Raw genomic sequence first — 17,039 nt, forward strand, 5'->3', positions numbered from 1 at the left:
GAGAAAAGTTGCCTCGAAGTGACTAAGCATCTTAGCTCAGTGGCCGTTTCTAACTTCAAAATTAAGAAGTGCACTGTGTGTGAATAAGCAAATGGTTTATATTCTTGTGTGTGTATGCTGTGAACATCAGGCTTTCTTTCTGCCACGTTTCTCTATGAAAAAAAAATATGGTCTATCTTTTATGATTTGAGACTTCACTAACTTAACCATGGGACCGCACTGAGTCACTGTGGTGAGAAATAAGGATCACACAGAGATGCTGTTTTAAGATGCTAAACCCTATGCTATGAACCTTGCTGAGTTTCTGTATCTGGGGCCTTTGTGCTGGTAGACATTAGACATTAAAAAAAAAAAAAAAATCCTACCCGGGGCCATAAGAAAAGAACATCTGTCTGTGTCTGGCTTTTTCATACTGACAACCTACCTAAAATTGGCCCACAAAATGGAGAGGGCTGTTTATACCAAGAAAGGAATGGAATAATCACATTTTTAAAGGAAGTTGACTCCACAGAGAAAAGACAGGAGACTAACGGGTATGCAGTCATCTGATGCCATATTCTTCGCACTCCAGTCTCATTAGACAGGTTGTGAGTTACAGGTCACTAAAACATGTAATATGTTATTTACACTGGTTCCATGGAATCACCAGACTTTAGGGATATGCTTCCTTTGGTTTGGGGCTCATACAGTGGGTACTAGATGAGTGTAGTTCTGACTACCTACGCTTGCTAAGAAACAAATTTTACACAGAGGTGGGGAGGAGGACACAAGCTCTCATCCCTAACCATGAAACTATCTCCAATTGGTGATCATTCACAAAGGAAAAAAAATTAGTTTTTTCCAAATGGAGTCTCACTGGGTCGACAAATGGCACATAATGGCAAGATCAATCCCTAGCAGTAAATGGCCACCACAAAACAAACTAACAGTATTTTTGGAGGAGTTTGCTGTTGTTGTTTTGTATTGTTTTGTTTTGCTTTTGTTTGTTTTGTCTCATAATGGTTTGTCTAGGCTTTTTTATTTTTAACCTTACTGATCTTTTGCTTACAGATTATTGTTTCTGATTCTGTGATTTATGAGCTTCCTGTGTGTGCGTGTGTATGGGCTTCTTGTGCTTTTACTTTCTTTTCATTATATATATATATATATATATATATATATAATGAAAATGGGAGGGGGAGGGTTGTTTTGTTTTTGTTTTTCAAGACAGGGCTTCTCTGTGTAGCCCTGGAACTCACTCTGTAGACCAGGCTGACCTCGAACTCAGAAATCCACCTGCCTCTGCCTCCCAAATGCCGGGATTAAAGGCGTGCGCCACCACGCCTGTCACTCTTTCTTTTGTCCTATGTGTTGTTACTTTTAAATTTACCTAATAGTTTTCTAAAGACAGAGAGAAAGTAAGCATGTATATGTGGGGAGTTAGAAAAAATTTAAGAGCATATTGGGAGAGGGGGTGTGATCAGAATATAAAAAAATATGAGCTGGGCAGTGGTGGCGCACACCTTTAATCCCAGCACTTGGGAGGCAGAGGCAGGCGGATTTCTGAGTTCNAGGCCAGCCTGGTCTACAAAATGAGTTCCAGGATAACCAGGGTCACACAGAGAAACCCTGTCTCGAAAAAAAATTATGAAAAAATCTATTTACAATTAAAACAATCAAAACCCAAATGATGTAGAGTAAATGTGTGTGTGTGTGTGTGTGTGTGTGTGTGTGTGTGTGTGTGTGTGTGTATTGTTCATTCCTGGGAGGACATGGAGTTATAAGAGTGAATATGGTCAAGATACCTTGTACAGAATTCTCTAAGAATAAGTATAAAAATAAATCCTGGTAATCTACCAAAGGTAAAGAGAAAAATCAATAGCAAAGCTTTAATTGTTCCTGGGTACAAGTGGTAGTGACATTTTCTACAATTGCCTAGTGTGAAAAAATTGTGGAATCCTATAATATGGAGCAATGAAATTATTACTGTTATTAGTGAAACATCAAATATCAAAAATCAATACCTGAAATTCAAACATGTTGGATTCAGGACATAATGACTTCTACTTTAAAATATTTCTCATAATATTTATGATCATATGTGTCTTAGAATACCTCACCGTTTTCATTTGAGAATTCAGCGGGGACAGTTGAGATTCTCCACGGTTCTTTCTGGAATAGGGTCCCATTATACAGACTTGATTAAAAACAACCAGGAATGGTGTAGCAATAATATCCAGGAAGGTGTGAGATCTAACTGCACTTATGAAATGGGTTTAGTAACCTATCGTAGGTGGATGCTAGAACTGGACAAGCTGTGGGAAGCTCTATGCTCACACAAGTAAGCTATGGCAAGCTGGGGCCCTCTTGGAATGTGATTGCTCTCTTTTATGTGTTTTATAAGACATACAGTTCTCACAAATATTGACACCAAATGCCATTTGCATTGTTTTATTTTGTTATCAACTGTTAATCATAACATGCAAACAATCAAAGAGGAACATACACATGACAGAGGAGAATGACTCAGGAAAAGTTTCATTAAGTAACTATGCAAATCCTTACTGCGGACTCCATTTCTTAAAGTAGATGTGACTTCATTAACTTTCTTTGGTATCTTGCAAATTACTGGTTTCAAAATGCAGAGTCTAAATTTCTGCAAAACAGACTTGACATGTCAAGATAATTTGGATTAGGATAACAAACATCCATGTATATTTGTTTCATGTTCTTGAAATCATTAATTTAAAATCTGGGAACCACAAAAACTTGGCTGATTTCCATGTAATCAGTAAGAAGGCTTCATACCATCTGAACATAGAGCTATAGAAAACATTACATTTACAAATAAAGACTTAAGTTTAACGGGTTTTGTATTTCTGTTCTCATGATGAAATAGGCCTGCTTTTCATCTTTTATTTAAATGTGGTAAATGTTCACAAAACATTTCCTTCATTAATTAAAATCCATGAAGTAATACCACCACCAACAAGAAGGATATTGTGAAAACTTTAACACATCTCCCACATATCCAACCATGAAGTATTGCTCCAGAACATACTTCAATGTATTGGAATAAGAGGATGCTAATTAACGGTGATTTCACTTGCTACACGTAGACACTCGTACATGTCAGGAGGCAGACTGCTTTGAGTGAGAGGATTGCCATCCAAGCGCAAATGCTTGATCTTGGAGTAAGATAGTGGTCCCAGGATCTTACAGAAGCTCTTGACATCAAACTCTGCAAATAGAAGAATAGAAAAACCCAGTCGTCTTTCGTTGTGCTATCTTGAAATTACCATTTTAAAAAATACCGCATGAATAATTTGTTAGCCGATAGTCTATCGCATGTAGAAAGTTGTCTTTACCATGTCTTTTTTTTTTTTTTAAGAAAAAACAAAACCCACTGAACTTCTATATGTGGCTAGTAAAGTTGCACCTCAGTATTTAGTAAACACTAACTAGGGTGAATCAGATAAAATGTCCCCCCAAAAAGAATTTCTTTAATTTTGGTAATAAGGTTTAGAACAGCACTCAACGAATATGAGATGTTTAGTCTGACCTGAAAAATATGAATTGTTTGAATGACCTCATCAATGAAAAACTCACCCTTGTTTTTTATTTCCAGTTGAAAATGATAGACCTGGTTAGATGATCGCTAAAGAATTTTCCATCAACCACAAAATATGGCAGAGAATCAAAACTCCAAGGCATAAACTAAATCATGCAAGGTGTAGCCAGTGTTATTTGATGGTTGAGAAGATGCCACAAGCAAGAACTCATCTAGTATTTAAATAGAAACCAAGATTATTACTAGAACTATCTATGTTCACACAGGTCAGTTTGACCTTAAGCTTGTCTTGTTCTTAGTTTGATATTTTGTTTCATTCTCAAAGTCTAGTAAGCATTAACAAATAAAACTCAAGCCCTTTGCTCTCTAGTCTTTTATGGTGCTTATTTTAACAACATTTTCAGTGTAACTTCTTGGTCTTTCTATAATACTCATCTCTGAGAAGGTATAATGTAAAGAATGAAGAGGACTTTAGGTCTTCATTTGCAGTCTATCTCTGGTATGCAGTTTGGGAATTTGGAGCTCTCAACTGCCCCCTCTGTCTGATATAATGTATTGCTTTCAGCGAGTTACAATAACATTATTCAGTTGCTCAATGCACATTACGGTATATCAACACGCTGAATGTCCACCATAATTGATGATATCTTTTTAACCTTTTCCCCATTCTTAATACACTTCATCTGGAGAAGATAAAGATTGACTTAAATTAATTCTTAGTCTCAGGTCTGGAATCAGGATGCCTGTTTGGGGTTGTATATTGAAGCCCTGTAATTTTCAGGGGGAGATGTTCTTCATTTGCAGATGTGATGAGCCACAGGTCAAAAATAGTTTGACAATTTGCACATGTGTGTACTGTGAACATTTTTATAGCTTTTGTCCCTGAACATTATAGCATATGACTTTGTAGATAGCATCTCAATTTTACTGAACATCATAATTTGTCTATAGAAGATTTCATGTACAGGAGATGACATACATATGGAACTATTATAGCATCTATCTATATATGAGACTTGAACATCTGTAGAGTTTGAGATCCAAAAGAGTTTGAGAATCAGTTTTCCATAGGTACAAAATGTTGTGCCTTTACATGACCTTAAAGTTCATTACTAAATGTAATGCTCGATGTAAAGAACCTGATTTAGAATGAGATAATTGCAAATAATAAATCCAGTCATTACCTAGAAAAGTTGAAGAACATCAACTATCATATATTAAAATTTAAACTATAAACAGTTGTGCCAGTAGAACTGTGCTAGTCTGAACTGTGTAATTTGGAACAGTCAAACTGTACCAAACCTTGCTTTCATGGATTTAAAAATCCATTTCAAAAATGAAATTGAAAGAATGGTGTTTATATAGGCAATCACAGTCTCCTTCATGAAAATGTGTAACCCAGGAGCTATGTGAAATTAAAGAAACATTTCAATGTTGTCACAATGTCCCACTTCATTTTTTTCTGATAGCAATATGTTTATCTTGGCAAGGGAAGTGACTTTTCATTAGATAAACAAGTTTAACTTGAATAGACAATGATTGCTTTATATGTAAAATGATGTTTTCCAACTGAAATTTCCACATATTGGTGAACTGACGCATTTCTGTGCTAAACTCTATTAAATGGTAAGGTTGGGATTGAAAGGTTTCATTTCCTGCCTGATTTCCTATCTTCTGAACTGAAGCTGAGGAGGATGGAAGCCCTCAAAGAGCAGATCGAGTCCAGATCCATCATGGAGATAAATAAAAAAGTAAAATCCAGCAGTACATGAAAAGAATCATGTATGACATGGGTGAAGTGAAGGGCTGTACAAAAGCTAAGGTCTCTATAAGGATATCTTGTAAGTAAATAGATACTTAAAACCTTTGTCAACATCTTTCCTCCCTTATTCTTCCTTATGATGCTCATGAATTTGTTTTGAGGATCACATACACTATGTCAGAAAAGAGTGGTGGAGCTGGCCACATTAATGGGGTAACACAGTGAACCTCCAGATGTTAGGGAAGATAGGACCATATGTGCTTGCTCTGAGTCAGCAAGTCAAGGTGCCTGAGAGCCTGTGCTTACTGCATACATGCCTTCTGATGCTTTTCTTCCTTTCCTCTACTGGATCATGCCACTTAGTAAAAGGCAGCGCACAATTCTACGCAAGGAACAAACTAAGCAATCACTGACAAATATTAAGAGAGACGTCACTGCCAGTTAGTCTCAAAGGAAAGGGTAGGAACAATGCCGTGTATGACTGAAATAGAATTCCATGTTTGGATTTTGTTGTTCTTTTAATTCGTTCTTATTGCATCATGAAATCTAAGTATTTTAGCTCTCAAAGTGCTTGATACAAACTTTAAGTATATAAGTAAAGTTTAATATACACTTCAACTATATCAAACACGGGGTCATCATTATACTTACTTTCAAGTTCATTGACCTCCAGGTAATAGTTTTCAAGATTTTCATTAACTGTTGGTATACTCTTAAGCTTATTATAGGAGAGATCCAGCTCGAGCAGGGATGATATATTAAATGAGTTTCCAGGTACCCCACTATCAGCCAGTTCATTGTGAGATAAACGCAGGTATTGCAGCCCAGTGAAGTGCTTGAAATACTCATCCGGGATGTTGCTGATCTTATTATTGTCTAGGTAGAGAGTTAGAAGAGATGGTGGAAGATCAGCAGGCAGCTTGCTCATCTGATTGAAGCTCAAATCAAGGTACTCTAGTGATTTGAGACTTTTCAGAGAAGCCGAGACAGCATCCTCTTTGAGCTGGTTGTGTTGAAGATAGATGAAGGTCAAGTTGACCAGCCCGTCGAAGGAGCTGAGCTTGCTGATTTTATTATTGGCCAGCTGTAGGTCTTGCAGAGACTTTGGAAGTGGACCGACAGACTCAGTCAGGTTGTTGTGGTTTATATGCAGTTTCTTCAGTTGTTTCAGCTTAGAGAAAACCTTTCCTTTGATCTTGGAATTTTCTAGAAGGTTGTGGTCAAGAATGAGCCACTGCAGATCCGTGACGTTCTCAAAGGCCTTCTCTTCAATATGGTCGATCTGGTTATTCCTCAGGTAAAGGTACTTGATGCCAGGAGGTACCATTGGCACACTCTTCAACTTGAGGTCATCACAGTACATGGCAGTTGGGTAGCTGTGGGGACAATTACATTCTGGTGCACAGTTGGGTGATAGTTGCCCATACATGAAGAGAGGGGCATCATAATCGTAGTATTGGCCACTGACACTACCAACTAATGCCAAGACAAGAGAGAATGCACATATATTCATTTTCAGCAAGTCCTCCGTGACCTAAATAAAGTGGAAACGAATCATTACAACATAATATCATTTTAAGAAAAAAAAAGTTCAATTTTCATTAAATTCATTAGCAAGGTGTATTTTTTTTTTCATATCCTTTTCAGTGCCTCCAAAATAGTGTCTTCGCTGCTCTTTGAACCTTTCTATTTCAGCATAAGGAGAAAGAAGGCGGCGGGGGAGAAGTGGGGTGTGGGGTGGTTTAGGGCGGGGAGAGGAGAGGGGCGTGTTGTTCACACCTTCGGGTGGAAACAGGTTCCAGGTGTGTACGAATGCGCCCCCTTGTGGTATGGCTTCCAAATATTTTAGTCCTTGTCACTGATACTTCCTCAATCGAAATATCAGTCAGGATATTTCCTGGTGGCACCGTCTCACACAATGTGAGAAACCCTATTTAAGAATATCCCCGAAGCCAGAAGAAAGGAAACTTAGAAGACAACTGGAAATTCCTCGGTACATTCTGCCATCAACATCCTTAAAATGTCTCATTAGAGAGATCCTACGTGAGTGCAGGGGCAGTCTGTGTTTTTTTTTTCCCTCAGGCAAACTGCTCTTGCTGCTTGTAAGGTAGAAGAGGCAAAAAGCGCCTTCCTTTCAAGGGGCCTTGTTATTGTTGTGGATTCTGAGGAAAGGGGGTTGAATTCTTAGATGGATATTTACATTATTTGCAGCTTAACATCCCGGGCTTTAAAATTCACTGAAAGCTGTATCTGAAGCTAGTATTTAGTAAATTAATTTTAGAAGAACAAATGTTTACCCAATACGGAAAAGTCAGACAGTGTTGGCTTTTCCATCCAAACCGGAAAGGATACCAGTTATACGAAAATAACCTTCTCTCCAACTTTAAAAACTAAGTCCTTCTCCATTTTAAAGAATAAGTTCATCTTCTTTGTGCCAACTGTAAGGTAACATGATTTGCTAGAGCAGATTTTAGTGCCCTCAGAAAGTGGAAGCAGAGAATAAAAGACAAAACAAAAATAAAATAAGAGTGATGTTGGCGTCATGAATTGTGTGCTGAGAGTGTAAGTTCAAAATATTTCCTGGTAGTTATTTTCCCATAACATGTTTCTAAGATGGGATTCAATAATGATTCAAGTTTCAGAGAAAAGCTAGCCATTTGCATAAAAGAAGGCTAGGACATAAGAGTTGGGAATCACAGAATGCATTGTAGGAAAGCCAGTGTTCCTGTGAGTGAAACAACATGAAGAGAATCCACTTTCAATTACACCCTGCATTGCATGATATTTTTATGTAAATAGTATGAGATAAGCATTTGCATCAGGTAATTAGGAGAAAGTAGAAGTTTGGGGACCATGCATTTTAAATATATCTGCTTTGCTTTAGCTTAGAATCATGACAGACTTCAGGAAAAGAAACACTGAGAAAGATTCTATGAAAGATACACTTAAAATTCTAACATCAGATACAGTCACAATGCTCATAAATTATCCCCCTGCCCATGATTATGATGGAAGATTTGCCCAGCCTAGCACTAGGAACACGATGGCAGTAATAGACTTTCTCAGGGGTTTCTGCGTTTTAATGATGCATAATCACATAAATGAGTCTATTGATTCATTTACATTTTGACTTTTTAAGTGGAATATGCATAGTAACAAGCATTTCTTCCACAGTTTTGGCAAAGTAAAACTTAACAGTCTGAAATCAAAGCAACCTTGTGAACATACAGTGCCTCCTCTGTGAGGGTCAGTCATACATTTGGCCCCTACTTTTCAAATACCTCTGGTCATTAAAGAAATGCTTTTCTGCAAAAACATAAATTGTTTCCCAGAAACATTTAAAAACATGTTCCTTAAGGTGTGTATCCCAAACCACAAATCTTTAAAATGAACAAAACATGGCAAAGCGATCCACACAAGTATCTGAGTCCTGCTAACGTTTTATAACTCAGAATGTTTATTGCGACCTGTAGCAACATATTTTATTGCAAAACCTCTTAACTGCTGGTGGTAGTGGCCTTTTTTCTGTCTCAATACTAAGTTTCAACAATATAAGAATATGTAGCTAATTAGCATGGATAGAATTTTAATTTCTGTACTTTTTTGAGTGTCTAGTTTAACTTTTTTTTTTTTTTTCATTGTAACCTTGGAACATTTTAACTTTCCCTTGCCAATCAGTCTGGCATACAGAGTGAAATTAATCCAATAGTGATGCAAAGTATATTAGGTAAAAATGTGAAAATAAATGTTCAAAATTGTCATTGAATAGCAAATTGGCAAAATTCCTCTAGAACTTTTTTTTTTTCTGTTCCTGTTAAAATTCAGCACTGTCCCCAAAAATCAGCATCCCCTAGGCTGTAGTAAAAAAAAAGGACTTACCTTACTCCCTTGACACTGTTTCCACTAATTCCTTAAACAGACGCACTGTGAACAAGGATCCACTAACATATGCTGTGAACTCTGTCAGGGTGGGACTGGCTGCCAGAGTCTCAGTGATACAAGAGCTGAGGAGGGTGGGGGACCAGCCCAATCACGCCAGCCTCTGGATGAAGTTATGTCACTGTGGGCTCTTGTGGTGTTGCCTCTGAGCACGCTTCTCTCTAACGAAGTGCAGGTGGACAGAACAAACCCTTCCCCGATGGAATCGGGGGGGGGGAGAGAGAGAGAGAGAGAGAGAGAGAGAGAGAGAGAGAGAGAGAGAGAGAGAGAGAGACTTTACTAGATTAAACCCACTAAGAATTGAGCTTGCTGAAAGTGAGGCAGTTTGGTGTGAGAGGGTTTCTGCTACAAACTTCAGAACTCTGCGTCTGTGGTGGCAGTTATCTGTGATCTGCTCAGCCAAGTATTGTGCTCCTGTGAAGATCTCCTAAATCACAAACAGAGCAAAGAATCTCGGGAAAATGCAAATGAGCACACTCAAAGGAACTGAGTCTTTTTGTTGGCCACTGTTCTTGGATTAGTTATTTGATTCACTTGGATCTGCTTGCTTATTGTCCTAAGGATACATCATTCATTTCTGTAATGTGAACAGTACTTCATATACACGTTAAGACAACTGATAGTGTGAACATCTTATTTTGCTTGTCATGTTGAAGAAACTCTGTTTTTATGTTCTTCAGATCTGGAACCACTCAGCAAGGTTCGACCTGTTTTTCGTTTATGGATTTCCTCAGGAACTTACTCAAAACCCTACTTGAAGATTATATTCTATACTTTAAAGCCAAAAAAAAACAGAACAAAGAAAACGTAAATATATCCTAAAAATATCACAAGTCACTAATCTCTTTCATTCTGTTACCACACTATTCTGACTTTTTTCCAAGGTGGAAGGCACCCAAAGTTGTGGTCTCTCCAAAGGCCTGGCTTGATAGAGCATTCCAAGTCACTTTCTGGTGTTTACTGTAATGAGTAATTTATCCAAGCCCTTGTTGCTTGAATTACTTAAGAAGATTTTATATATATATATATATATATATGGTATGTTTTTATTTAAAAATATTCACATTTTTAAATACTTATAAAACTCTTAGAGCAAGCTGTTTCAATATAGGTTGCTACAATATAATTGTTTTCCTTTGAAGATAGCTTGAGATGCAGATGAGTTGGTACAGTATAGCATTGGTAAAGAAATGGGTTAAACCCCCAGCATCAGATAAACTACATGTGATAACACACATAGGTAATTCCAGTATTTGAAGGGTAGAGGCAAGAAGAGCAGGAATTTAAGTTCATCCTCAGCTACATGGTGTATTGAATCCTGCCTGGGATTCACGAGACCCCCATCTCAACATAGCAATGTAAAAGAAACAAAAATCAGAGTCCATATCCTGTGTTTCAAATGTAAATAGTGAGACCCCAGAGGAGTTCATGTCAGTATCACTACCATATTCACCTGGAAAATTCACACTAGAATAAATGCCTTACATTCATTATATATATGGAATTCAATTTTTTAAAATATGTGAATACATATTTATACAATGTATGTATGACATGAAATGTAAGGAAGACCACTTTTATAGGAAGGTAGCCAATAGAACTTTTGAAAGACAAAAGATGTTGCTATCCTTGCATGAAACTGACAGAATTGAAAGATTTGTGTGCTTTATTGTTACAACTATTACTATTAATAATAATAATAATTACTATTATTATTATGATTTATAAGAATATTGTGGAAAGGTGTCCTGTTTAAATAAAAGAAGCAAGTATATAATTTATTAGGAAAAAGACAAATATATCCAATAGAATGAAATGGCCTTGCAATAAGACATTTGACAAATCTAAACACTAGTTATCAGTGCATCAAATTTTAGAATTTATGATCTTCTGTGAAAAATATCACCTATTTATGGCTTAAAACTTTCCTCTGTAAAGCAAAGAATGTATTTTTATTTCTAATTTCTAATAAATTTTAAATGGATTGTATTGGATTTAGGTCTGCAAAGATAATACATACTTTTTAATAAAATTGTTCACATGAGCACAATTAATTTAATGATTGCATTTTAATATGTAAGTAGTTGTCAAGAATATGGGTTTTATTGTGACAATTTCATACATGTATGCTATGAGCTTGGGTAATATTCATTTCCTATTATTCTTTCCCCTCCCATTGGCAACCTTACTCTCTAAAAATATGTGCATTATATAAATATATTCACATATTTTTAAAATTCGAATTCCACATATGAGAGAATATATATCCCTCCCTGACTCTAGCTTATTTCATTTAACATGACCACCTCTACCTCCATTCGATTTTCTGAAAATGATATCATATGGCTGAGTAAAACTCCTTTATGAGTTGAGTTACTTTCCTTAGTATCTGCTCACCTATTGACAGCACTCCAAAATACAGTCGTAAGTAAGAAATTTCTTATAAATATCAATAGCACTAATATAATACAAAAACTGAGAAGTGGATTTGCACAAATCAAAAAGCTTCTGCAGAGCCAAGCAAACAATTAACGGGGTAAACTGAAGGTCTTTGGAATGGAAGAAAACACTTGCCCGCTATTCATCCAGCCAGATATTCATCCAACAGAGCGTAACTAGAACACAGCCTTTTCATTCAAGGTCACAACCCTGTACCCAAATGCCCAGTGTTATGAAAATGTTGGTGACATTGATGCATTTCTGGAAATGTAAGAACCAAACCTGTGTTCAAAATCAAATGTATAACGAATCTGGGGCATTTCTGGAACTACTTGCTTGTGTTCTTACATTAAAACAAACAAACAAACAAAAATCCCAAACTTTCAGAATCCTGATCTAGACAATGTAGATCGCCAAAAAAAAAAAAAAAAAAAATTACACAGCAAAAACTAAAATAAATTTTCATAAAACCATGGGCAAATAAAATGTACATTTCTAAAACATATTTTCTAGGTCTATGAGGACAAAACTGATTTTTTTAAGATTTTTTTTTTTTTTTGCATTTACATGTGCATGCACATGACTGTATTTGAGCACATGCCTGGGTGAGGATGCACACTGAGGCCAGAGAGGACGTTGGATGCAGAGGAGCTGCAGTTATAGGTGGTTAAGAGCCTAATTGTAGGTGCTGGAGACAGAATCCCAGTCCTCTGCAAGAACAAGAGTGCTTATTAGCTAAAGCATCTTCCAGACCCTAACATCAATAGCTAAAATATAAGCACACAGCACTACATGTTTCTCAGAATTTTCATGTTTTATTATTCTAAAATTTCCACTAATTCTCATGATGTAGTTTTATCATATTTTCAAAAGCGAAAACAATATTAGTATGAGTTGAGAAAAAGCAGAAAGGTTAAGTAGGACAAATTTCAGTCAAAATGGTGCGGAAGGATGAGGTCCTGTGTGCATCACAAAGGGACACAGCAGCATCTGCCCTTCAGAACTCTGTAGTGAGGAATTCCCTCTCTACCCTGGCAAGGGGAAGGTCACAGGACCTGTGACAGTGTGTGATAGAGGCTGAATGGGTTACACCTGAAAACCAACTAACAGACTGAAGTGACAGTGACTACTCTGCACCCCCATGACCAGAGCCCCTGTTCCCTGGAGACCAGCAACTACTGTGCGGAAGGTAGTAACTATTCCATTTACCTGGACCCAAGCCCTAGGCTCAACACTGTCAGGGCACCCCCTTTTCATAAAAATGCTAATAGGTGGGCTGGAGAGATGGCTCAGCAGTCAAGAGCACTGACTGCTCTTCCAAAGGTTCTGAGTTCAGTTCCCAGAAACCACATGGTGGCTCACAACCATTATGGATATATAGTGGTTGTAAGCCACTCTCTTCTGGTGTGTCTGAAGAGAATACTCATATAAATAAAATAAATAAATCCTTAAAAATAAATTCTAGTAGGTGATCCTGTCTGTCCAAATCTACTGTTGAACTGAAGAGGTCGTCCTAGAAAAGTTTGGTAAAATAGCAGCTGAAACCAAACCTTTTCAAGTAACAACAAGCAATAAGAAAAGGCAGGGTGGGGTTGGGGGAGGGGTTTATTTGTATATTGAAAGACCCCCCAAAGGGAGACCCCCACTCAAATCTCGGGGTTCACGCGCACCCAAAGGGCACTGAGACCGAACTTGCTGTAATCACATGAGGAAGTTTATTGAAGACGGGACAAGACAAGAGCTCAGGCCAGCATGCTGGAGTCGAAACTCATACACGCCACGCAGGGGTAGAGGAGTTCGACCCTGACCCGAATTTGTGACAGGCTTATGAAGGCAGAAACCACAAAGGAGGGAGGAGGGTTGGACAGGAAATAGGGCAAGTCCAAAGTCACACATTTACTTAACAGTTAACAGTTAAACTATACCAGGTGTTACATTAAACAATATGTTTAAAGCACAGGGACATTCCACAGAGGACAACAGTTAGGTCATGTTCCACTTCACTACTCTGAGCAACACACCTGGGGCATTGAGACATTCCACAGAGGGCATTGGGACTTTCTGTGGTTATTTTAAGAATTGCTTTTATAGGTAGGTTCCGGGTGCGGTCACCTGCAGGGGACCAAGGTCCTTGAATGTAGAGGTCATGCCTTTTTAATTTTTATTCTTCAATATCTTTGTTTGAGAGAGAGAGGGTCTCACTAGGGAACTTTGTGTAGCCTGGAACTTGTTAAATAGACCAAGTTCAACTTGAACTCACTGAGATTCTTGTCTCGTTTCACATTTTAAAAATTAGTTTTTCTTACAATTGAAAAGAAAGTAATTACACATATTAATGAGACTCCAGTATGATATTTCAAAATGTCTATGGTGTACACTAATCATGTGACCTATTAGAAGAATTAACCCCAACTAGACTCCTCATGTAGATCAGGCTGTCCTTGAAATCATGGAGATCTGCATGTCTCTGCTTCTGAAGTGCTGAGATTAAAGGGCCTCACCAGCAGCCATGCCTCCTTACCATGGTTTTGGGGTTTGGGTTTGTTTTTGTTTGTTTGTTTGTTTTTTGCTTACCATTTGTTCTCCTGTAGTCTATGTCTTTATAAAAATCTTTAATGAAATATAGATAGATAGATAGATAGATAGATAGATAGATAGATAGATAGATAGATAGATAGATAGATGCAGAGAGAGAGAGAGAGAGAGTAATGTAGTCACCACTCTGCTATGGAGCACTGGAATTTATTCCTTCTGTACTGGCACTGGATTCTGCCTCTTATTTTTCATGTATGCTTGATTATTACATTAATCCAAAAGGGAGAATGGCATCTCTACACTGTTATCAAACTGGAGAGAACTGGATAATCTGGTTGCAATAACCCAGGCAGTAGACATAGATATCACATGTCATCTTTCACAAATGGAACTTAATTTGCCTTTAATTTTCTTAATTTTAGGTTACTTCAAGCTAAAGGGTCTGGCCAAGCCCCTGATGCTACCCTCCTCCTCATTTCTCCTAGCCCTCAGCCATTCTGATCCCATTCTGAGAAAAAAACATAAGCTATTGCAACATTTACCAACTGTTCTCTGTCTTGAAACACTCTTCTCAAAAGTCAGCAGTCCTGTCCGCGGGACATTTATATTCTTTAAAAGTCACTGAGAGCTTGAAAACCAAAGAGATATATGAGGAGTATAATGTGCAATTCAGGCATGCAAGATGAAATCGAAGATATGATTCAATCATGCATGAAGATAGCAATAACAGGTCCATTCTCTGTTAACATATATAGCCTTTTATGAAAACATCTGCACTAAAATTACTCAAGACAAAAAATAAAATAAAATAAAATAAAATAAAATAAAATAAAATAAAACAGAGCTCCTACTGATGTTAGGTTTGACTTGTGATCCCTGCATAGTCAATGCTTTAGTTAGGTTTGTTAAGGAACAGATTTATTAAACATCTCAAGGATTCAAGATGGCCCAAAACTGAAGGGGAAGAGATAGGCTGACTCCAAGACCAAATGGGCAGATCAGGAGATTAGGCCTAAAAACTCAGGCTTCACACAGCTCCTCAGAAAATGCCCCACCACTGTCTTTGGTCTGAAGCAAAGACAATGGGTCAGCCCCCATGCCAGGGTAATGGAATGTTCTGAAAGAAAGAAAGAGTAAGACAAAGCCCACCTACCTGCAGGGTCCCCCTAATGTGATTTAAATCTTCTGCTAGCTCACTTGGGGTCTCTTTATCTTGGTAATGGGAGATCCCAGCTTGCTGGACTTCTGCGGAATAAAACACTCTTTGCATTTACATTTTAAAAAATATACTATTAGAAGTGTGGAGGATGTAAGGACTCTGTTGCATGTTCGTAAATCTTTATCAGATATCTTTTAATTGGAAAAATGCATCCTCTTGTGACATATTACATTGGCTGACACTCATGGAGAAAATGCCACTCCATACAGACATTTACCTGACATGAAATGCACTGCTTTCCTCTGGGAAATCCAAGCATGATTTTCAAATACACATGAAAACTCAATAAACAGTGAATAGTGTTATTTTCAACACAAAGTGAAAATTATAGCAAGAAGCAGATAGAATGAAGGTAAAACTAAAATCAAGTCAAATATTGAGGTTCAGTCCTACCTACCTTGCTGTCCAAGATTCCAATTTTTTTTATAGGAAATTCAAATTTTGTCAAAAAATATTTTTGTTCTGTTTTGTCTCGTTTTGAAAAATACAATTGGTTTTTGAGCATGTATTGCCATATGTACTAATCAAACCTGTGTGCTTCTGTTGTATGTGTGTGCATGTGGGGGGCATGAGTGTGTGCTGTGCATGTGCCTATATGTGTGAAACTTTTATTTAATGATGGGCTGCCATCATGGATTTAGTTGCCTCAGTTACTAGGAAAGCTGAGGTAGGAGATTACAAGTTCTAGATCAACCAAAAACTGTAGATTAAGTTCAAGATCAGCCTAGACAAGCTAAGTAAACACAGTCCCAGAATACGAAGCAAAACCTGGGTCTAGCCTGCAGCTTAGAAGTAAAGGACTTGGTGATGAGTGACAACATTTTCTTTGTGAGCTGAGCTGTGGATGTGTGTAGAGGAGCTCTTACAAAGAACTGGTGCTGCTGTCACGTAGAGCCTTCACCTCAGCCTGTTTGAAGGACACAGAAGGCAGCACATAGCAGCACAGGGACAGCAGGTTCCTTGGAATGCCAGCTTCATGGTCTCTTCTAACCTTTGATTTGGAGGATGCCCAGTCTCTGTGTCTGTCTCTCTGTCTCTTCCTCTATGTCTCTCTGTCTCTGTCTCTTCCTCTATGTCTCTCTGTGTCTCTATCTCTGTGTGTGTGTGTGTGTGTGTGTGTGTGTGTGTGTCTCCCTTATGCCCTTTCGTTGATATGGCCAATGATCTTGAGGATGGTTACAGTATCAAATGACTCAGTCTTCTAAAGCACTCAGAACACTATTAGCTTATACTGCTATATTTTGAGCTAAACTACAGACAATTTCAATCAAATTTACAGAAGTGTGCTTAGTCATTACATTAGCATTTATATACTGAAAAATAAAAAAATCTAGTGAAATTATACACTGTTATACATGCTACACAATAACGTAATGAAGCAACTAAGGAAAATATGGATTTCCTATCATGGTTCAATTTATTGTTCTATTTTATGGTAATTTGTAGATGAAGCAACAAACATGCAATCAAGAGAGTAACCATTCAATTCTCTAAAATGAGGTGTTGCTAAACTGAGTCTCAGTATTTTCAGTTTCTACTACTGTATCAAAATATTTGATTCCGAATGCTTCCTAGTGAGAAGGCGTTTACATAAC

At 37.5% G+C, this 17,039-nt stretch overlaps 1 protein-coding gene across 1 annotated transcript; it reads right to left on the minus strand.

Annotated features, from left to right (window-relative positions):
• Window positions 1–2,403: 2,403 nt before the first annotated feature.
• Lum (lumican) lies at window positions 2,404–9,644 on the minus strand. The gene is made up of 3 exons (XM_021205111.2): window positions 9,192–9,644; window positions 5,964–6,846; window positions 2,404–3,220 (listed from the first exon to the last, which is right to left on the minus strand). The coding sequence occupies exons 2-3, from the start codon at window positions 6,823–6,825 to the stop codon at window positions 3,066–3,068; spliced, it is 1,017 nt and encodes a 338-aa protein (XP_021060770.1). The 5' UTR covers window positions 6,826–6,846; window positions 9,192–9,644; the 3' UTR covers window positions 2,404–3,065.
• Window positions 9,645–17,039: the final 7,395 nt, after the last annotated feature.

This window comes from Mus pahari, chromosome 9 (assembly GCF_900095145.1).
Source record: "Mus pahari chromosome 9, PAHARI_EIJ_v1.1, whole genome shotgun sequence".
Classification (NCBI taxonomy): domain Eukaryota; kingdom Metazoa; phylum Chordata; class Mammalia; order Rodentia; family Muridae; genus Mus; species Mus pahari.